Below are 23,474 nucleotides of genomic sequence, written 5' to 3'. Positions count from 1 at the left end.
ACTATAAAAGCTAGTTCAATAAATAATCTATTTAAAATAAAAGGGTTAGGTTTATATAATTAAACGTTCTAAAGGGTGCTAATAGTAATAAAAATAACGTATTAGTTATTTATATTTACGGTCCGAGGTTATTAAAAATATAATTCGTTAATCCTATTTATAATTTTAATAGTCTTATATTAATTTATTTATTTTGAATAGAGTTTAAAAAAGGAGGAGAGGAGCCGTTTTAATAACTAGAACGTAGCTATTATCCTAATTAATATAATTTAAGCCGTTCTTCTTAATCCTTATTATATATATAACTAAGGTTTTAATTAAACGTCGTATTAAGCTTATAATAATATTAATCGAAATTATTAATAAGTCTAGTTAAAAGCTAGTTTTATAAACGCCCTTAGCCCGACGTATTTATGTTTGTAAATAAGTTTATTATTAAGTCTTTAGGCTATATTAATTAGCGGGGAGTAGTCTAGTTAAATAACTAGTTATACCCGTTAAAGTACTTTATTAATCCTAATTTTAATTTATTATCTATTTTATTATATTATCCTAGTATTTCGTACTTAAGCCTAATCCGGTCCTAAGTATCCGCATTTTCTTTTATTTATTTATCTCGTTCGCCTCTCGGGGTCTATTATATCCCCCGTTTTTATTTTTATATTTTAATTATTTAGTTACCTTTTTTTAAATTAGAATCCTATTACTTATATTCGTTTTAATTATTATACCGTTTTCTCTAATTAATTATTTAAATATTTTTAATTAAGTCGGGCTTTCTCTTACTTATTCTCTTATTTAATAAAAAAGGGATTTTTATAAAGGGAGACTATTAAAAACGTATAAAGTATAAGGGACTCTCGTAGTACGGTATTTTAAAAACAAAAAGTAATATTTATAAAGATAATATAAAATACCTCTTTTAATCGGGTTAATACGGTCTTAATTAATAAAACTATAACTAAATAAAAAAGAATAGTATTAATTAGATTAGAAAAGTAAACTTCTTAATCGTTTTATATTATTATATTTAAGAATAAATTATTAAAAAGGCTTTAGTTCGATTTTAAAAAGGGTATATATATAATTAAAAGAAAAGTTTACGTTACTAAGCTCTTATTTCTAATTAGGGCCCTTTTTTTTATATTTTATTCTAATTAGCTCTCCCGCAAATCCTTAGACTTAATTAGCTTTTAAAAAGGACTATTAGGACTAATCGCCCTACCCTATTTTAATATTAAACGAAATATTTTATTAGTCTTATACTGCTTTAAAGTTAATTCCGAGGTATCGATATAGACCCGGTCCGCTTATTAATAAGCTCTATATATAAGGAATCCTTATTAAAACTATTAGTAAAATGGACTACCCTCTCCTCTATTATCCGCTAAAATATACTAGCTATTAATTAGTATAATTACCCTAGCGGAGTTTTTATAAAATAAATAATAGTAATCTTAAGGTCTTTAATAACTATATAGCCTAATCTAAAGAAATACCTTTATTTATATCATACTAGCGAGGAGCTAATAGATTTAAAAAGGCTAAAAGACTATAATATAATTAAGTAGGATCGATAGGGAATATAGTTTATATATTAATAGAACTCTATACGGTCTTTCCCGCGGGGCGTATATAAGTCGACGCTTTTTATTAAATCAGTTACTTAGCGATATAATAAGATATATCCTATTAGCTAATCGGATTTCTTTAGTACTATAGTCTATTAAATATACTCTTTAAACCTTCGCCTTACTAACTATATTTATTATAGATATTATAAATAGGATAATAAATACTAAGGAGCTAGCTAAGTATTTATAATTAATAAAAGAACGAGCTAAGAAAGAATAAAAACGTACTAAAAAAGAACGAGAACGCGCTATAGTAATAAAAAGAGAGCGATAATAAAAAAAAGAACGTACTAATAAAAGACGAGAACGCGCTAATATTATAGAATAGTAAACCTAGTATACGTTACTTAATAAATATATTACTACTTACTATTCCCTCGTTTTTATTAACTTTATAGTTAAGACAGACTATAGACTAACTTCTAAGGGCTCTATTATAAATCCGTATAATAAATTATATCTTATTATTTTACGGCTATATTCCGACTTCTTATACTAATAGAGCATCGCTTTTAGTATTTTTTATAATACCTTCCTTATTAATAAATACTATTTCGAGACCCTATCGTTTTTTTTTAAACTAAAAAATAAAATTACGAAGTATAAGATTATTAATAAAAAGGCCCTCGAGTACTTTTTATATAATAGTATTAAGGACTTTATTAGAGTAATTTTAAACGAGCTTAAGAAAGTAAAAGAAGTTAAGACTATATTCGATTTGAGTAATAGAATCGTTTTTAAGAACTACCTATATATGCTTAGTAACGTAGCTTTAGAAGTTATAGAACGTAACCTCTTATTAATACCCCCCTCTATACTATACGATCGTAAAGTCGATTTTTAATAACTATGGGCCGATTAAATCTACGTTTACTAAATTAAAAACGTTAATAATAACTTAAATAGCCGATCGATACTTTACGTTTCTAAATATAAACTATTATATAAACTTATTATACTATATCTCTACCTCGGTCTTTACTTAATAAATATATATTAAGAAGTAGTTAATTATAAAACGATCTTAATATTAGTTAACTTAAATACGCGATTTTAATATTATATAAAGAGGCTTACTATAGCTATAATTATATAAACTTATTATTATATAATAAAAGGCGGACTTAAGTACGGCTTATTAATAATAAATAAAGTAATCGTATTTTTAAGAATCGACTAGTACGAGCCCGGGATATTATTATACTATTTAATAAAGCCCTTTATAAAAATAAAAGCTTACCTTAAGTACACCTACCTCTGTATAGTAATTACTTAATACTTAGTTTTTAATTTAATAGCCCTTAGTAAACTAAATAAGAGACGGCTATATAGCTAAAAAGAGCGGTATTAAGCTATTAATAAGTTAAAAATATAAGAGGAGGACTTCGAGACGACGCTACGATTAATCCCTAATAAAGAAAGGTATTTATTAAATAGCTTACTAAGCTATGAACTAAACGTATATAAAAACGTTAATAAATCTCCCTATTTACTTTAAAAAAAAGAGGTAAGGACTTATAAGGGATGGGCGTACGATAAAGTAAATAAAAAGGGACCTAAATAAATCTTTTAATAAAGAACCGAGACGCGACGTACTAAATATACCTATTTTTATAAAATAACGAGTACGCAAAAAGGATTTTTAAAACTAAGTAAGTTGAGGTAGTTAGGTAATATAATATAATAAATAAGTTCTAACGCGTCGGCTATAAGGTAATAAAAATAAAAGAGAGAGCTATTTTAAATATACGCTATACTATACTTAAAAGTACTTATTAGGGCTTATTAAAAGCGGTATAACTAACTCCGCGTACCTAAATAAGTTATTTTATTATAAAAAGCCTATTAATAACCGCGGCTACTACCTTAGTTAATAATATATAAATCCTTAGTATTTAATTAACTAGATTAAATTTCTAAAGCTTTTTTTAAAATAGCTCGAGTAGTCCTTAGATTATAAGATCGTGCCCTTATAATAAAGTAGTACTTATAAAGTCTTATTTAAAATAAGCTTATTTATATATAGCTATACTTTTATTAATAAGGGTATAATAAAGGTATTTATTAAGGACCTTCAGCGCGAAGTAGCGTTTTATAAACGTTTATAAGCTATTTAGGGCGTTTACGTACCGGTCTTCCTCGGATTTATCGACTTTTAAACGATTAATAGAACCTATTTTTATAACTACTAAGTTTATATAGTATATATAATATTTTTATTATAAAGAGGATAAGATCTTTATAAAATAAAGCGCACGGACTATAGAGTTAAGAACTTAGAAACTATTAAAACGCGGTTATTATATAAAATCCGTACTCTAAGTATTAAGTATTATAATATAAAGAGGGAAAATATACTATTTAGTAAGGAGGTTAAGGGTATTATACTAATCGACTTTAAAAGAGCGTAGTTTATAAAGTTATATTACTCCCTATTTACGTAACTTATACTAAATAAGCGCAAATAGACGAGGAAGGCTCTAAAGGGTAGTAACTTAGTAACAAAATATATAAATAAAGATTAAGACGATAGGGTACTTCTCGGGGGACGGTAATATAGTAGAGGATTCTAGGTATATTAAATAATATATAATTTACTTATTTATCTAATCTAAGGGATTAAAAGTTAGTAATATTTATAATCTCGTATAAACTATTTATAGTACGTAGTAAGTTAGTTTAGTATAATATTAACTAGCCCGAGCTATGCCTTTATAGAGTATTTATATAGTATTATTATATTCGTTTTTAGCTAGTCTTTAGTACTTATTAAGGGAATAATTCCTTAAGGTTACTAAGATTCGTTAGTTAAAAGAATAGAAAGCGTAAATACGATACTTCTATTCCCTATACTATAAGTAGTTTATTATAGTTTTATAAGTAAAGGTGTGCTTAAGATAAACCCTCTCCCCTCTTTTTATTTATAATCTTACGAATTACTAACGAGGTTATTAATAAGATATACTTTATTTTATATATATATAGGATTAGGATATAATGTAACCTTAAGGTAGGGACCTAGGTAAAGCTATTTATAAACTATATTTAGATAGATCGTAGCTTGCCCCCCCTATAGTTAGAACTTACTTTTTATACTTTATATAAAAGTTTATATAGTTTAAATAACCTCTCTTTAAACCACGGTTCGAACTAGCTACCCTATAATAAGAATACTAATAATATAACTTAGTTTTTACGTATTATAACTTATTATCCTTAGCGACATAAGGTCTTAGAGGTCTAAAAAGCTTTATTTCTTAGCTAGCTATTTTATTATAAACATAAATTAGCTCCTTACTTAATGCGCTAGATATATAGAATTCGATATTTATATAGGATCGTTATTATAATAAATTATATAGCTACTTATCTTAGGCTCTCGTAGCTATTATATTTATTAATAGGTATATAAGGGGGTAAGGGTTTAAAAGTTCGGTATTATATTCTCTTTTTACCTATTTAATAATACTAAATAGGACCTATAGGCTATAGATAGTTACGAAGTATATATAGGAATAATTATTATTTATAAATAACCTAAGGATAATAGCGTAAAATAATATTCTATAAGAGGTTACTTATTACGGTATGTGCATAAGAAGATATACTCCGGACGCTTAGGTCTTTATAATACTACCTTCGTTCTTTATATATAAGCTAGGATATACTATATAGTACTTAGCAATAGGCTCTTCTATCCTATCGGGTACTAACTAACCCCATTTTTACTAAGCCCGAAAATACCTAATACTTACCCACTTTTACTCCGTATTTAAAGGGATATATAATAATACGTTATATACCCCTATAATTTCTAACCTATTTTTATTACTAAAACTACTATTTTGGTTAATACTATAATATTTTCTAGCGACTCTAATACTTTTAGCGCTTTTATTACTTCTATACGTAGCTATATAGTAGTCGAGGTCCTTTTAGAAGACCTTATTACTATTTATAATATAGACTATATGCCCGAGCGCTATAACGTAGTAATAGTCCGGCCTTACGAACCTCTAGCTACTAAGCATAGTCTTCTAGGCTCCTTCCGGCCCTTTAACGTGCCGGCCCGGGCCCAAGAGGCACGGCAGCTCCCGGTAAGCCCGTTAGAACTATTTGTTTAATACGTTCCGAAAGGTCTTATAGAGTAGTGGGCCTAGTAAACGAATATAGCGCCGCTATCTAAGGAGGGCCCTAGGGCTAGAACGTCTAGAGTATATAAGTAGAGGAAGACTTTAGTAAAAGAGATTTACCTCTTCTTAGGAACCCAATTATATATAGGAATTCGTAGGGAATTTAGATTATTAACTTATTAATCGACCTAGTAGTAAAAGGAGGACCCTATTTACTTATTTACGCGGTTTATATCCTAGGACCGTTTTTAATTACTACTCTAGCGATTACGGATATTTAATATTACTAAATTCCTACCTAGCTAGCTAGCCTAGCCTAGTTAGGGCCGGGGTCGGGGCCGGGGCTAAGATTAAATACTAGATATATATTAAAAAGTTAACTAGTGGTTATCCTATATTTAAAAGACTAGAGATTCCCTTTATATACCTAGTTCTAACCTTATAATTAACGAGGCTATAGTCCGATTTATAGGTCGATCTTTAGAAACGATAACGATTCTAATAAAACCTATTCTAACTGGCTATAAAATCTAGATCCTTACCTAGTCTAGTTACTATATACGGTAGCTATAGTACGTATATAGAAAGGGCCTATACGTATTAGTTCCCTAGGCCTATCTAGCCGGGGTAGCTACTAGAAAGCTAGCTCTATTAATACCGACGTAATAAGTAGTAACTACCCTTATTTCCCTCCTTCTAGCTATAACCTACTACGTATTTCTAAATAACCTCTTCGCCTCCATATATCTCTTTTATACTTTACGGAATTAATAAGTTAGAGCTTTTAGTACTTATTAAAAGGATAGTAAAATAAATAAGATTCTAGTTACTAAGAAAGGGACCGAAGGACGGGGTATCCCCTAGGGGGAAATATACTATATCCTAACTTTAAATAAAGAGGTAAGCTATTAGCTAGCTAGCCTAGCCCTATCCTACCCTACCTAGTCTAGCTAGCCTACTTACGTAACTAGTAAATAGGTTAACTAGTTTATTTAGAAAGATAATACCCTTATCCTCTTTTTATTAACTATTTTCTAAAACGGTTAGGAAGTTATTTATAGCCGCGGCCGTCTAGCTAGGGATTCCGTTACGAAGAAGGCTACCTAATAAGTATTTAGCTTAGACGTCCGCACGAATCTTCTAGTGCTTAGGGTAATTAATAAGTATAACTATAAGATAAATAGGGTTAAAGTAACTAAATAAGGTCCTATTACTAATATAGCTACCCTATTCATCGAGGGGGCTAGTAGTTAATTATATAGAATTTCTTATTAGAAGTAGTAGTTATAAATAGCTTCTTATTATAGCCTTAGGGTAGCCCTAAGTAGCAAAAGGTAAAAGCCTATTGCTAATAGTAGTAGCTACTTATAGCCTAGCTTATTTAATAGTTTAGATCATTAGCAAGTAGGCGAAGACTTTTATAACCTAGGCGGGCTATAGATATAAGGAATACCTCTATTCTATGAGAATACTATTAAAAGGGATCTAAGAAGGTTAATTTACCTTATTCTTATTATAGTAGTCTAAAGGTATTAAGAGCTCGCTAAACTTTAAATAAGATATCTAAAAATACCCTTACTTAAAAGAAAATATAGAAGGGCTACTTAGATTATAATATATTATTATATATTAATAAAGATTGCTAGTACCTCTGGCATACGCAAAATCTATAGGAAATAGAGGTATTAAAAATCTATTAGTTAACTTAATAGTTATTTAAGCCCTTATTAGCTCTACCCCGCCCTTAGTAAAAATAGGGTTAGTTAGTACCCGATAGGATAACGGTAACTAAACGGGTTAAGCGCGTATTATCCTATTACCTCTTCTTAGTTACTTATCTTACTAGGCTTTTATATTATACGAAGGAGTATATTTATGGCGCCGGCACCCTATCCCTCGACTTACTCGTAGTATTTTAACTAAATAACCTAATAGTAATAGATCTATTAGTATATCTTACGCATTTCCTTATACTTAATATTAAATTACTAAATAAGTAAAAGATCTCTTATATTATAGTTCTTAGAGGGAGTATAAGCCTTAGCTACTATTTAAGGATGCTCTATAAAAGAGGATAAGTAAGTAAATCTAAGTAAGGCTAGAGCTCGCGCCGTTATACGGAATAGTATAGTAATAGACGTATAGATTTATAAATTTAGCCGCGTAGTTATTAAGTTTTTTATTAAGTACTATAAAGCGACGGTATATACGAGTATAGGGTAATAATTAATTAGGTATTATTTCGGATTATTTCTATTATATCCGCGAATTTAGTTAATTTAGGAAAAAGCTAGAGACTAATGTGCTATTACTTTATAGTACTTAATAGGATAATAAAGAGTAGCCGTTATTATATTTTACATAAACGGTCTATTGCGCAGTAAATATAAATAGTGCCCCGCCCTTAAAAAGTATTTAAGCAACCCTATAGTCTTTTATTAAGTAGTAGTTAGATAAGTAGGGGTCATTTTATATATATTAATAAGTATAACGAATAAATAGCTATAGGAAAAAACCCTATATTTATATAGTAAGTATATAATCCCCTTATATAAGGATACCCTTACTAGCCTTATTTATATTTTTAATTAAGTATAAGTTAAATCGCTTAGGGCGAAATAAGTACCGTAACGAATGTCCTAGGGCAGCGTAATATCTTTAAACCCCGAAAAGTACTTTCTTTTGCCTATCTATAGTAATAACTTAGAAATTATTTACTTTAGCTTTTCGTCGACTTTAAAAGACGATAGTAGACTAAGTAGTATATATATATAAATAAAATAAGGTTTAGTATTAGCGGTCGAGCTTCTTAGTATAATAGTAGAGCCGTTAGGTACTATAATAAAGTAAAGCTTATAGTAACCCTATAAAGTTAATAAGTAGTATAAAGAATCCCTAGCGTTTATTACTCTAGTTAATAAGTAGTGAGCAAGCCTAAAGAGAAGTACTAAGTAATAAAGCAGATACTATTTAAATAGGTAATAAAATAAGCTATAAATTATCTTTTTATAAGTATAAGATCTAGTAGGTAATTAAACGGTTATTATTAAAAATAAATATAAGTATTTTAGTTATAGTAAGCGGTACGTCTTAATATCCTTATTAATCTTTTTATATTTTAAAGCTTTCGTAAGCTTATTTAATAATATACTTATTTAGTTCTAATATTAATTAGTAAATATAGACGACTATTCTTAGAGACTCTTAGCTTAATTATAAACTACTTTAAATATAGCGTACGCTATCTATTACTTATAATAACGTTTACGAATTATAGCGGGTAGATATTATAAGAGTTTTGGAATACTTAGAAGAATAATCAAAAGGTAAAACTTAGATTTAATTTAATGATTTAGCTTCGTACTATAATAAACTTATAATATATATATACTTTAACCCTATAATTAGTAAGAAAACTTATAATAAATACCCTTTTATAAAAGGTCTTTTTCTTTTTTTAAGTAGTATAAAAGTCGATTTTTAGCTTTTAAAAAGCGCGGTTTACGCCTCTTTAATAATTATAAAAGGCCCGCTTTAAGTAATAAAAGACTCAAAAGCTAGAGAACTTATAATAAGTTTTAGTATTAATAATAAATACTCGCGTCCTTAAATTATATTAAAATAATTACTTTTTTAGCTTTAATAATACGCTTAAAGATAAGGTTAGTTAACGGTACGTTAGGTACGGAAAATTTATTAAAAGTTAGAAGAATATTCTTATATAATACGTTCTCTAATTATAAAGGGCTTACGCTACTAATCTCCTTTATATACTCTATAATTTATTATAACTATTTTTTAGATTTTAATATATAATTCGATATTTTTATAGTTTATAAAACCGTTTAAATACTTTTATATCCCGGACGGAATTTTTATATAAATAAGTATTATATTATTTATAACCGAGCTAGTTAAATAAGTTTAAATAATAGTTCTATTTATTAAATAATCTATTTCTATTTAGAAATATATCTAGGCGTTTATTAACGTTCCTTTTTATATTAGACTTAATCTTTATATAGTTATTAATAAGAGCCTTAACCCTATAGGATTAGTAAAAAGTAGGAGTTAAGTAAGCTAGAGATAGAAAAGATAAGGTTAAAGGGGTTAGAGATAGAAAAGTTATTAAAGAGATTAAAGCTATGTTTTTAAAATCGTCGACCCTTTAAGGCGTAGTTAATAATACTTAACTAATTAAGGAGGGTTTAATAGCGGACTTAGGCTTAGCCTCGGTTATTAAGCTACTTAAATATTAGTTAATAATAAAGACTTTTATAGTTTTAGGAGTAGTTTAGCTAAGGATGGGTCGACTAATATTAATAAGTATAACGCTATATTTTCTTTACTTAAATAATATTAAAGTAGACGGTAATAATACCTAAAATATCGAGCTATTTTTAATAAACTATATTGTAAAATTAGATATTTTAAAAGTAGTTATAATATTACTAGAGCTCTATGGGGTTTACTTATTACTAATCCTAAGTAATTAATAAGATTTTAACTAGGCTAAAAGGGCGCTCCTCGGTAGACTACTTAATAAATTAATTTATTACTCCTATTTAAAAAGAGAGGTAGTATTTTCGCTCTACGTTTTTAAAGTTATTTTTAGTATAAATGCGGCGTAATTATTAATTTACTTAGAGCTAGCTATATAGGGTTTAATTTTATTAATAAAGCCTAACTTTAGTAATAAATTATCTAAAGCTTTAATAAGTATAAGGGGTTCAAAAGCTATAATATTTAGTACTTTAATTAAAGAGTAGGCTATTAATATCCTAGCTACTATACTTTTAACTATCGTATTTAATATTATAGGCTTATTAACCGGGATAGAAAAAAGTTTATTAAGTCCGACGTTACTAATAATACTATTAGAAATGCTATTTTTATTTTTAAGGATATTACTAACTAGTCCTATACGGACTTCGGAAATAAGATTAATAGGGTCGATAATAGGGCTTATTACTCTATAGAACGTACTAAATATAGTTATAAATTATATCAGGACTTCTTTTATAATAGAGAGACGTTTAATAATACTTCGGTTTTCTTTATTTTTAAATACTTAGTAATTAATTACTAATATTAGTAGTTAATAGAAGTAGATATTATCTAAGTTAACTAATATAACTAGAGGGAATTTAGTAAATTATAAATATAAATAGTAGAATAAAGAGTATACTTAGAGCGGAATTTAAAGACCTCTTCTTTTTATAATATATTTATATATCCTAGTTAGTATATAGGGTTATTTATTTTAATAAAGTTAGCCTATCTATCGGAGTATTAATAATCTTTTATAATTTTATAAAGGGGATCCAAGGTCGTACTTACCGCTTCTTTAGCGTTTTTTAATTTTAGCTTATTATTCCCTAGCTTACTTATTAAGAGTACTAAATATAAAAATATAATCTAAAGTTTAAGCTTCTTTTTATAATCCTTTATAAGACTCGGAGTTACTAACTAGTAGTATAATTATATAACTCTTACTTAGTAAGAGAGGTAAGTATAAAGATTTAAAAAGGGGGTATCTCTATATAGGCCGTACTCTTTTTAATTTAAGTAGTATACTTAAAAAGATATAGTAGCCGAATTATAGTATAAGGTATACGTAAAGAAAGCTTAAAGCGTTAAGGAACTAGATATATATAATATATAGTTATTAATATATCCCTAAGACCTATCATTAGTATATTATACTAAATAGGAGATATATTCGAAAGGGTTAATAAAGGTTAAGTAGGGCGTATTAGTAGCTGAATAGGGGCGGTAATTACGGCTATTTAAATAGTATTAAGAGGCTTTATATTCGATTATTTATATTATTATATAATAAGTATTCGGGTTAATATAGATATTATTAGCTTATTTAGAATACTAATTTATTAAGATATTGATATATACTTACCGAATACTTATTTATTATTCTTTATATATGCTTAGTATATAGTTTTAATTATTAGATATATATAGTAAATCTAAACGAGTTAAAGTAAAGAGAGTATGCTTAGTTTAGCTATACTCTAAGGTATATTTATAGTAAGAGGGGAAATAAGGAGTAATAAGACGAGGTTAAGTAATAAAAATAGTTAGTTTATTATATTAATATCCGTGTTCTAAATAGAAAGTAAATAGAGAGGTTAAGAAGTAGCGGTATAATAAAAGAAGTTATAAATAGTACGAAGTAGTATTTTTATAAACTAGCGTAATAAAGTATTTATAAGCGTAATTTAGTAGTATATAAGTATAGAGCGGCGAGGACGTTATACTTAAATAAGTATAACGCTAGACTTAGAGCGTAAGTAGCGACTTTTCTATTACTAATATAATATTATCAAGTACGCTTTTCCCTAATCCTCGTCGTTTAGTAACTAGGGAATTTTAAAACAAAGCGTTAGCTATTAGTATTTATTCTTTATATTAAAGACTTACGTTATATACATTACAGAGGTATTAAAATAGTCTATTATTTAAAGCGAATTACTCGTTATATCTTTTATAATTATATATACTTAAAGAGCCGGTAATAAAAAATACTATATCCCCAATTACGGGTACCGGATCGTAATCTAGAGGTCCGTAGTTTATATTATTAAGATTATCGTCTATATTTAGTTCTTTTAGTTAGTCGTTACTATAATACGCCTACTCTAGATTTTAGTCCTTATTTTATTTTAATAGCTCTTCGTCCTATTTCTTTAATAAGTAGGCTTATATATATATATAACATAATTAATTATAATTAGAACGGTTTAAATAGTAATTATTATGCTATTAATATAGTTTATTAGGATTATTACTAAGGTTATAAATATACCCGCTAGATTATAATAGCGCTATAGAACTTCTTATTTAGGGGGGTCGGTATAGCTAAGACTAAGTACTTTACTACGTTTATTACGTAGTATTAGTTATCTAGTTATTAGCCTGCGTCGTAAGTTAATTATTTAACTAATTACCTCTTTAAGAATTATTACCTCTATACGAGTTATTATATTAAGTAGCTAGCTTATAATTATTTAGATAATTTAAGTTATTATATTAATTATAATTAGACTACTTATTAAACTACTAGTAGTTATAGTTCAGCTAGTAATTATTAAACTCTAGTCTCTATAATAAATAGGGAGCATTTTAGTATCCTCTTTTTTATAAAGCTAACCTTAGTTCGGGGACTAAGTCGTTATTATATAAAAAGCTCGTTATTACTTATTATACTTAATAATTATTTTATATAGGATATCTATCCTTAGCTATATAAATTAAAATACTCTCTCTATTATGAAAGTAGTTTAAAAATTAACCTAGGGTTATTATTACTATTAGTTTTTCTATCTATACTTAGATTTCGCTATTAAGAGCTTTAAAAATAACTCTAAGTTATACCTAAACGTTATTAATTTCTATATTCTACGCGTTACGAATTATTATTTATATAGATAGCCTAATTATATATTCGTTAATAAGGTCCCTAATTATAAGTTTTTATATATATAACGCGTTAAGGGCTTTAGAGGAGTTTTATTTAAACCGCTTTTATAAAGTTTTAGTAATAACTTATATTTATAATTAAATAGAGCTAGTTATTTTAATTATATAAGCTTAGTAATATACTATACTAACGCTATACTTAGTAAGTAAAACGACTATACCTCCCTAACGGCTACGTTACTTTTAGTTACTATAAGATACTAGAGCTTATTATAAAAAGTATAAACGTCGGTATAAGTAGTAAACTTAGTACTAAAAGTAATACTATATTTTAAATTATCGGCACTAATTAAATCAAAATATCTAATCTCCTCTAGCTTTAGGGGTATAAGCTAATTACTATTAAATCTAGGAGTTAATTATTAACTACTATCGTTATTATTATTTATATTATTTATAATTAAGGCTACTATTATAGTAATTTAGGTAATTACCTTAGTAAAGAGACTACTAATCGGGTTATTATTACCTATAAACTAGTTATTTATTACGACCTAATATATATAATAAGGCTAGGGCCTCGCCCTATAGGACCTATAATAGCTACTATACTATATATATAAAAATACGGACTTAGGGTAACTCCTCTCGGGACGGAAGAACTATAAATAAGTTACGTAATTATAATTATATAATAAAATAAAGAACGGACGCCCGTAAATAAGTAAAATAAACGATTATAAATAAGTAAAACGGACGACCGTTTAGTAAACTATTAAATAATAATAAATAAGAATACTATAAAGAATATATTTAAAAACGAGATTTATATGTAGTATAGATTTAAGCTAAGCTTAAAAATAAACTTCTATAACTTTTTCAACAATTAACTTAGTATTAGATCTTATAATTATCTTAACTATTTTCTTTAAAACCCCCTTTTAATAAGACTATAATTAATTACTAAAGCCTTATTTACTTTACGACTTATAAATATAGCTTTAGGGAAGCTATTTATAACTATAATACTATTTACTTAGTATCTGTAGCCTTAACCTTTATTAATATACTTATTATAACTAGCTAGCTATAATACTTTAATTACTCCTATTTAATAAGTTTACTTTACGAAGACTAATTAAATAGTACGAACGATATCTTCTTACGCCTTTATAAAATTACTTATTCTAGGCTCCTTTGCCTTCTCTAAATAGCCTATTTAAAGCCTAGCTAAAGAGATAGAGATAGCTTTAATAAGCATTAACTCCGATAACGAGGTTACCCTTAAAAAGGAAACCTATAACCGACTTAAAAAAAGAGTTAAAAAAAGAGACGTAGGTATTACTAAAGTATAAACTATATATAACAAAACCGCGAATAAGCTCTAGAACCTTAAAGTTATAATTTAGTAGTTTAAGAATAGCCCTTAGTATATTTAGGATCTAGAAAACGAAGTTATTTAACTTAAAAAATAAGAAGTAAATACTAATATTTAGGCTTTTTAAGGAGAAGTTAATACTCTCCGAGCCGCTATTAATATTATTAGAACCCCTCTCTAAGGAGGATAATAAAAACTTAAGCTTAACGTACTTATTATTTAAAACGGTACCCTAAGAACTCTTATGAGATTTCTAATTTAAGTTAAGAATTATTAAAACTTCTATTACTGAGACTTTACTAACGAAACTAAAAAAGTTATATACGCTACTAGCTTCTTTAGGGGACGAACCCTTAAATAGTTTAAAGTAATCTAAGAAAAGTACCTTAGTAAAGAGATACTTAACGAATACTCTATTAAAATACGCGATATTTATTATATTTTTAATAAATTTAAAAAAGCTCTTAGGTCCTTATTCTCAGATCTTAATAAGAAACGATAAGCTAAACGCGACCTAATATAGTTATAATAAACTAAATTAGTAAAGAAATACTCCGCTAAGTTTAGATATCTTAGCGCTTAGCTAGACCTTATAAACGATACTAAGATATTTATATTTTACTAAGGACTTAAAAACGAAGTTAAGGACGAATTAGTTCCGTTTAATAAACTAAACGACTTCTTTTAGTATAGCGAACTTATTATTAAGCTCGATAATAAACTCTATAAGAGAAAAGAAAAAGAAAAAACGTAAATAAGAATTTAATATAGGATATAAATATTAATAGTAACCCTAGCGCAGCTTCTAAATAAGCTAACGACCCTATAATAACTAAAATAATAATTACTAAAGTACTATTTATAGATAATATAAAGGACCTATAGACCTTAGTATTACTAAACGCAAAGAACTATAATAAAAAAAGAACTTTAAATACTATAATTATAATAAGCTAGGATATATAGCTAGAGATTACTAATAACCTAAGCGTATCTAATACTAACCTACTTTAAAAAAGCGAGCTAATATTATAAATAAAGAAATCCCCTACGGATAACTTTTATAAATAGCTTATTATAATAATAACTATTTTATTTACTAAGATAGTAAAAAATAAATAGGATAGTACTTAAAGTAACCTAAGGATAGCGGACGATCTAAGTATAATACTACCTTATGTTTTATTAAAACCCTAATAGTAATAATAAGAAAAGAGGAAATACTTACTTACTAGCCCTATACTCTTAAAAGAATAATTTCGAGTATATCGCTACGCTCTCTTAGATTTATAAGAATATAGAAAGAAAAGCTAAAATAGACCCTATTATAAAACATATACTCTACTTATTTAAAGAATACATTAAGTAAAGACTCCTAGCTAGAATAAGGGAACAGCTCCTTAAGTTTAAAAAAAGAGGACTTAATATAAAAAGAATTATAAATAGCCTCGTTTATATAGTATAATAAGACTATATAAACTAAAAACAACTTACTAAGTCTAAAGAATTTAATTTAAATAAGACCCCGACTAAGTCTATTTATATAATATAACGGATAGATATTAATAAAAAGTTTATTTATAAAGTTAAAAAATAACTTAAGGACCTCGTACGTAAAAATAAGATCGAAGTACTTAAGAAACTAACTTTTAACTTTAAAATTATAAATAAAAAAAGAATTAATTTTAGAATTAAAAAAGAAAATATCGAAGTAAGAACTAGTTCTTTTTATTTTAATAAAATGAAATTATTTTATAATTCGAATAAACCTCGTAACGTTACTTAAGAACGTACTTAAATAGAGATCGATTATAAAGTACTACTTAGCGTTGATAATACTAGTTTTAAAAAGGATAACGACGAACTATAATATAAATAAATTTATCCGTTCGAGGATAACTAAACTATTTAATTTTATAAAACTAAAGAATATAAAAAAGTTATAATAACCCCTTATATAAATAAAAATTACTCTTTACTTAACCCTAAAAACCCCTTTTATAAAGAATTATTTTAAATAGAGTACTTAGATAATAAATACTTTTAGTACCTCGTATATAAATAAAATAGTCGCTTTTATTTATAAAGACGTAATAATAAGCTTACTAAAAATATTTATATAAAAAACTAACTACTTAGCTAAACGCTACTGAGCTTTAATAATAATAATAAAATAATATTTAGCCTAGACCTTAGCTTTTTTATAAAATACCTTAATAGCGAGTATATAGAATAAGAAGACTATAAATATAATTAATACTAAGTTTATTATATTAAAAAAGCTAAAGCCTAGAGAAAATAATAAGAACTAAGTAAATAAGGTACTTAATAAAAGAAGCGTATAATAAAAAACTAAAAAAGCTAATTATAAAAGAACGATAAAAGGCGAAAATAAAAGAAAAGTTCTTATATATAACTAAATAACGTAACGACGTATATTTATAAATTAACCTCGATATTTATAAATAAGGATTACCCCCCGATAGAGCAATCTGCCGGGGCTATACTATATATTACGTATTAAGGAAAACTAAGTATATTGCGCTCTATACCTAATTACTAATTAAAACTCCCGACCTTCCCCCGCTTATCTAAAGGGCGAGCTATACCTACTCTAACGTATATAAAACCTCTTAGTACTAGCCCGTATAAGTAATTAGATCCTATATTATATACTCCTTCTTATTAAAAATTAGAAGGCCCCTTATATATTCTTTTATACTTATAATATAGCCTATATTAAAAGGATTTCTAGCTTTATAAAATATAATTTCTAAGTTAATATTAATATATTAGATCTTAATATTTATATTAACTTAACTATTTACGGCGTTCGTACTATTACTTAATTAAATTCCGTATTATTAAAAAGTACTTTATTAATCCTTAGGTATACTTACGTTAATTATAATAGTTATAGCGTTGAGCTAGCTAAAGAGGGCGCCTAGCCCGAGAGGAGTAGACTTATTAATAAGTATCTTTAGGTTCTTATCGAGGTAGTATTTTAACTAGCTAACTTCTTAACTAATTATTTAACTAGCTATTTAGGTAATAGTTTATATATTAATAAGTTTATTAAATAGATTTATTTAGTAAATATATTTAGTAAATTTATTTAGTAAATTTATTTAGTTTAAATAGAGAGTAGCTTTGGGCAATATTAAAATCGATAAGGATAAAAAGAATCTTTACGAGCTCTAAAGAGTAATAAATATTAGCCTATTTAGCCCTTTTTTTAGAAACCTCTACGTTACTATTAAAGTTTAGAACCTCTATGATTAAGGAAGGCTGCCTTTAACTATTATAGCCGATTATTATAGCTAATTATTATAGCCGACCTCTATTATTAACTTTTCTAGTTAGTACCGCTACGTAAAGGGCAGCTTACTTATCCCGAATTATATAGTAGTTTTCGTATTAAAATTATTATATTACGTTAAGCGCGTATTTAGAGTATATTGCGCGTATTATATAATTAAAAAGTATACTATATTATATAATTTCTTTTAAAAGCGTAATCCTATTAAGGTCGATTTTTTATACTTATAAAGCTAAAAAGAAAAACCACTATATAAATAAGGATTAAACGCTATTATTAATAGCGGCGCATAAAAAACCTATATCTTACTAAGAATAGTAAATAAACTTAATTTACTATAAATATAAAACAAATAACTTATATTAATTATAAATAATAGAAAGAGACCGAGTTAACTATAACTATAAATATATTAATTAAGAGACTATATACCTCTTAATATAGATTAATAACTAATAAGAATAACTATAATATAATATTATAAAGATCGGAGATATTAACGATATCCTAAAAATATTATAATTATAAAGATATAACTTATAAATAAATTAGACTACTAACTAAGTTTTTTAGGAAAATCTAGTTACTAAACGACTTAAAAAAAAAGGGTTTAAATAGATTTCTAAGAACTCTTAAAAAACGAGAATAAATATAATATATAGCTTTTATTAAAATAATAAAAAGCTCTAGGAAGTTTATAATTAGTACTAACGATTAGGGATTGTAACGACTCTAAATTATACCTAAAGAGTACTAAATATATATAAAACTATTTATAGAGCTTAAAGAAATAGGATTATTAAAATATAATAACTAGGATATAAAAGTCGAACTTAAAAAAAGAATATAACCTAGGTTCTTTTTAATATATTTAATAAATTAAAAAGAATAGGAATATTTTAATAAATATATTTATAAGAAACTTAAGAAAAGACTTGTTTAACTATCGAATTCTTTTATAAGATTACTCTTATTTTTGATATTAAAAAAAGAGTAAAGAAATAAAAACTAGTTATTAACTATAAAAGACTTAACGAAATTATAAAAAAGAATTACTATCTTTTACTATTTATTACTAAGCTTAGAGATCTATTTTATAAAACTAATTAGTTTATTATTATAGATCTTAAAGAAGTATTTAACTAAATTCGGATTAAAAAAAGAGACGAATAGAAAATAGTATTCTAAACTCATAGAGGACTTTTTAAGTACTTCGTTATACCCTTCGGACTTACTAATACTCCGGTAATTTTTTAAATAATAATTAACTACGTACTCCGGGAGTACGTTAATATCTTTATTATTATTTATATTAATAATATTTTTATCTTCTCCCCTAACTTTAAAAAATATATAAAAAACATATTTATATAGTATTTTAAAAACTTTAAAACGCTAAGTTATATATTAAACCCTTTAAGTATAAGTTCTATATATAAAAAGTAAACTTCTTTAAATATATTATTATACTAAGATAAATCTATATATAAATATTAAAAAAAAAATAGTTAGGGACTAGCCTATACTATAAAACGTTAAGGACGTATAAGGATTCTTAGGATTTATTAATTTTTATTAATAATTCTTTAAAGACTATATTAATATAATTAAACCTCTTGATAACTTAATATAAAAAGATACCCTATTCGTTTAAGATCCTAAGTATAAAGAAGTATTTATTAAAATTAAGAACATAGTCGTTTCTAAACTAGTTATTATAATCCTAGACTTTTAAAAACTTTTTAAAGTTAAGACTAACGCTTCGGATTTTATTATAGGAGTAGTCTTAAGATAATAAGATAAGTAAAAAGAGTTTTATTTATATTATTTCTATTCTAAAGCATTTTATAAAATAGAATCAAATTAGTAAATCTATAATAAAGAACTAATAGCGATTATCGAAGTATTTTAAAAATAGAGACTATAATTATTTAGAACTAAGTACGAAGTTATAGTTTATATAAACTATAAAAGCTTTATAAACTTTATAATCAATAAGAACCTAAATAAATAATAAGTTAGATAGAGCGAATTCCTATTTAAATTTAACTTCCGAATTATTTATTAAAAGAGTTTAAAAAATAATAAAGTAAACGCTCTTAATAAAAGACCTAACTACGAAGTTATGGTCTTTAAAAAAATATAAGTTATTCTTAAATAAGAGAAGGATAGTAGCCTTATATTAATTATAAAGCTTTTTATAATAGTTAGAAGGATTAATACTAACTTAACTAGAGAAATAACCTCTAAGCTTATTATAAACATTTATAATATACCGGTATATAATTACTAAGGAATTATTAAAACGTAAAAACGAATTCGCTAGTATTATAATAAATCCGCTATATATACTAAAATTATAAAAATAATTAAGGACTATGCGACTTATAAAAAAAGTAAAAATAACTTATATAAACCTTACGGCGAGCTATAACTACTATAATTATTAATAAAGGTATAGTAATTAATTATATAAAACTTTATTATTAAATTACTAAAGTTTAAAGAACTATTTATTAAAGTATAGTATAATAGTATTTTAGTTATAATCGATCGACTTACTAAGTTTACTTACTTTATTTTTTATAGAAACTCTAGTACCGTAAAAAACCTAATATACGTATTTATTAAAGTTATATTTCTAAACTACGGTTTATTAAAAAAAGTTATTTCTAATAAAGATAAACTATTTACTTTAAAGTTTTAAAAATCTCTAATTTCGTAACTTAGTATGAATTATAAACTATTAATATTATTTTACTTATAAACCGATAAATAAATAAAAAGGATTAACTAGATCCTCGAAATATACTTTTATTATTATATAAACTACGATTAAGATAATTAAGTAGTACTTTTATCAATAACCTAGTTCGTATATAATAGTATAGTTAATAAAAGTATAAGAGAATGTCTATTTTACTTTAACTATAGATTCTAGTTAATAATATATAGAGAAGTATAATAACGACTATAAGCTATAAGAGCTATAGTAAACGTAAATAAACTTAAAGGAATTTATAAATAAGTATTAATAAACCTCGAGTTTATATAATAATATATAAAAAAAACGTAAATAAATTAAGGATTAGAGGACTATTTTTAGAAAAGGGGGATAGTACTTATCTCTTTTATTATAATATTAAAACGAAATAACTAAGTAATAAATTAAATTATAAAAAGCTTAGACCTTTCGAAATTATTAAAAAGATCTTATTAATTAATTACGAATTAAGATTATTAAATACGATATAATATTATTCCGTTTTTTATATTTTACTACTCGAGCTTATATTAAAAAGTTTATATTAAAAGATTATATTATTATTAAACTAAACTAATTAAAGTACGAAATTGAACGAATTATTAATTATAAAGTTAGGAATAAAATACGAGAATTCCTTATTAAATAGAAAAATTACGGATATAAAGAAAATATATAGGAACTTATTACGAACCTCCGGAACTCTTAATAGCTTTTTAAGGAATATTAAAATTAAAATTAAAACTAGAATTCCTAGCTATTACGGCGTCTTAGTTAACGACCCTAAAAATATTATTAACCTATACTTCCTAAGCTACTAAAGAAGTATTTTTAAAATCCTTAAGAAACTCTTTTAATATAACTCGACTTTTTTTAAATACTATTTATTTTTAAAAACGAAGACGTTCTAACTTAAATAACGACTTATTTAACTTAGCCTAAGCTTATTAATAAAACTTAGCTCTTTTTTTATAACTCTATAGCTTTTTTATAAAACTACGACTCTTTTATTTTTTTTTTATAATTAAAATAATTAGACTTTATTACTAATTAATTAACTATACTTAATTAACTAGATTTAATAAAATAGAACTATAATACTTACGAATATAAATAGTATTAATAAAAGTATTATACGAAATACTTAAATAATAATATATTTCGTAAATATTAAAGTTAAGAAGAACTAAATAACGGATACCCTGCGAATAATAATTCGAATAGAATATTATTTTAATACCCTCGTTAAAGAAACGAATAATACGTAATAATTTATAGCGAGACGTAGCTATTTAAGATTTCGATTTTTTAATTTAACTTAATATCGTATTAGTATATTTTAAAAAAGTATTTAATAATTCCCTAACTTAAGAATAGACGACTTATTTATAGGCCTAGAGGACTAGACTTTTAAAAAAAGAAGCTAATATTATAACCTAATATATATAATAAGGCTAGGGCCTCGCCCTATAAGACCTATAGTAGCTATTATATTATATATATAAAAGTACGGACTTGAAATAACTCCTCTCGGGACGGAAGAACTATAAATAAGTTACGTAACTACGACTATATAATAAAATAAAGAACGAACGCTTATAAATAAATAAAATAAATAATTATAAATAAATAAGATAAATAACCGTTTAGTAAACTATTAAATAATAATAAATAAAGATATTATAAAAAATATATTTAAAAACGAGACTTATAAATAATATAGACTTAAGCTAAGCTTAAAAATAAACTTCTATAGCTTCTTTAGTAATTAACTTAGTATTAAATTTTATAATTATTTTTAACTATTTTTTTTAAAAACCCCCTTTAATAAGACTACGATTAATTACTAAAGCTTTATTTATTTTATAATTTATAAATATAGCTTTAGGGAAGCTATTTATAACTATAATATTATTTATTTAGTACTCGTAGCCTTAACCTTTATTAATATACTTATTACGACTAGCTAGCCGTAATATTATTATTATTTATATTACTATTTACTATTCTAAAAAGCTCTATTAACTTATCGTAATTACTAAGTAAAGAAGGGCGTAGGTAGTAGTTACTTAGGTTAATAATAAGACTTTTTAAATCGAGGTAATTACCTAAATTAATAATACGTATTACTACTAGTACTAAAAGTGCGGTAAGTAATAATTACGGTTAAGTAGGAGTCGTTAGATAAGTATCGTTAAATAACGTTAATTAGTAATCGAACTTTATAATATAAATTTATTAAATTACCGTATTAACTCCTCGTATTAATTCTAAAAATTCGATAAGGTAGTCTAGCTCGACTTTATTAGCGCGAGTATTAATAATTTAGTTAGCTTATTATAATACTTATATTACGTAACGTTAGTTAGCGTTTATAAGTCTCGTTACGTAGGGGTAATTCGTATTATTAATATAGAAACGTAATAGTTATCTAGCTTTTAGCTTAGCTATTATTAGTTATATTTTTATAGGAATAGAATAAGGATTATTTAGTAAATTAAATCTTAGTTATAATAAGTTAATAAAAAAGAAATTCCTAGTATTAGGTCGTATTATAAGTTATGCTACTACATTACTAAGGGTAAAAGTAGGGTTAATATAATGTGTTAAGTAGTGGTTGATTCTTCTAGGTAATGTGAGCAGAAGCCCCTATGTATAGTTGTGGCTGGTCGCTACCAGTTGTGGCACACAGCCTGTGGCTGTGTAGTGTGGCAACGAGTGAACGGTCCTTCTTCGCTACCGATACCCGAACTCTTACAGCCAAACGTAAAGATGTTTATTCAGCTGCCAGTGTCAAAATATGGTAAGA

General features: G+C 25.6%; 1 protein-coding gene across 1 annotated transcript, besides 2 other annotated features; it reads left to right on the top strand.

The window, feature by feature from the left end:
- The first annotated feature begins 413 nt into the window (after window positions 1–413).
- Window positions 414–419: a sequence feature (Short protein (CLUP02_00332, UQC73686.1) was converted to a misc_feature.).
- Window positions 420–5,675: 5,256 nt separating this feature from the next.
- Window positions 5,676–5,735: a sequence feature (Short protein (CLUP02_00332, UQC73686.1) was converted to a misc_feature.).
- Window positions 5,736–14,034: 8,299 nt separating this feature from the next.
- CLUP02_00331 (uncharacterized protein) lies at window positions 14,035–23,472 on the top strand (the record flags this gene model as incomplete). The annotated part of the gene is made up of 2 exons (XM_049279382.1): window positions 14,035–14,039; window positions 23,373–23,472. 2 exons carry the CDS (start codon window positions 14,035–14,037, stop codon window positions 23,470–23,472), a joined length of 105 nt encoding a protein of 34 aa, XP_049135339.1.
- Window positions 23,473–23,474: the final 2 nt, after the last annotated feature.

The sequence above is a fragment of the Colletotrichum lupini genome, chromosome 1, assembly GCF_023278565.1.
Source record: "Colletotrichum lupini chromosome 1, complete sequence".
NCBI classification, from domain to species: domain Eukaryota; kingdom Fungi; phylum Ascomycota; class Sordariomycetes; order Glomerellales; family Glomerellaceae; genus Colletotrichum; species Colletotrichum lupini.
This window is presented reverse-complemented; position numbering and strand designations above follow the sequence as displayed.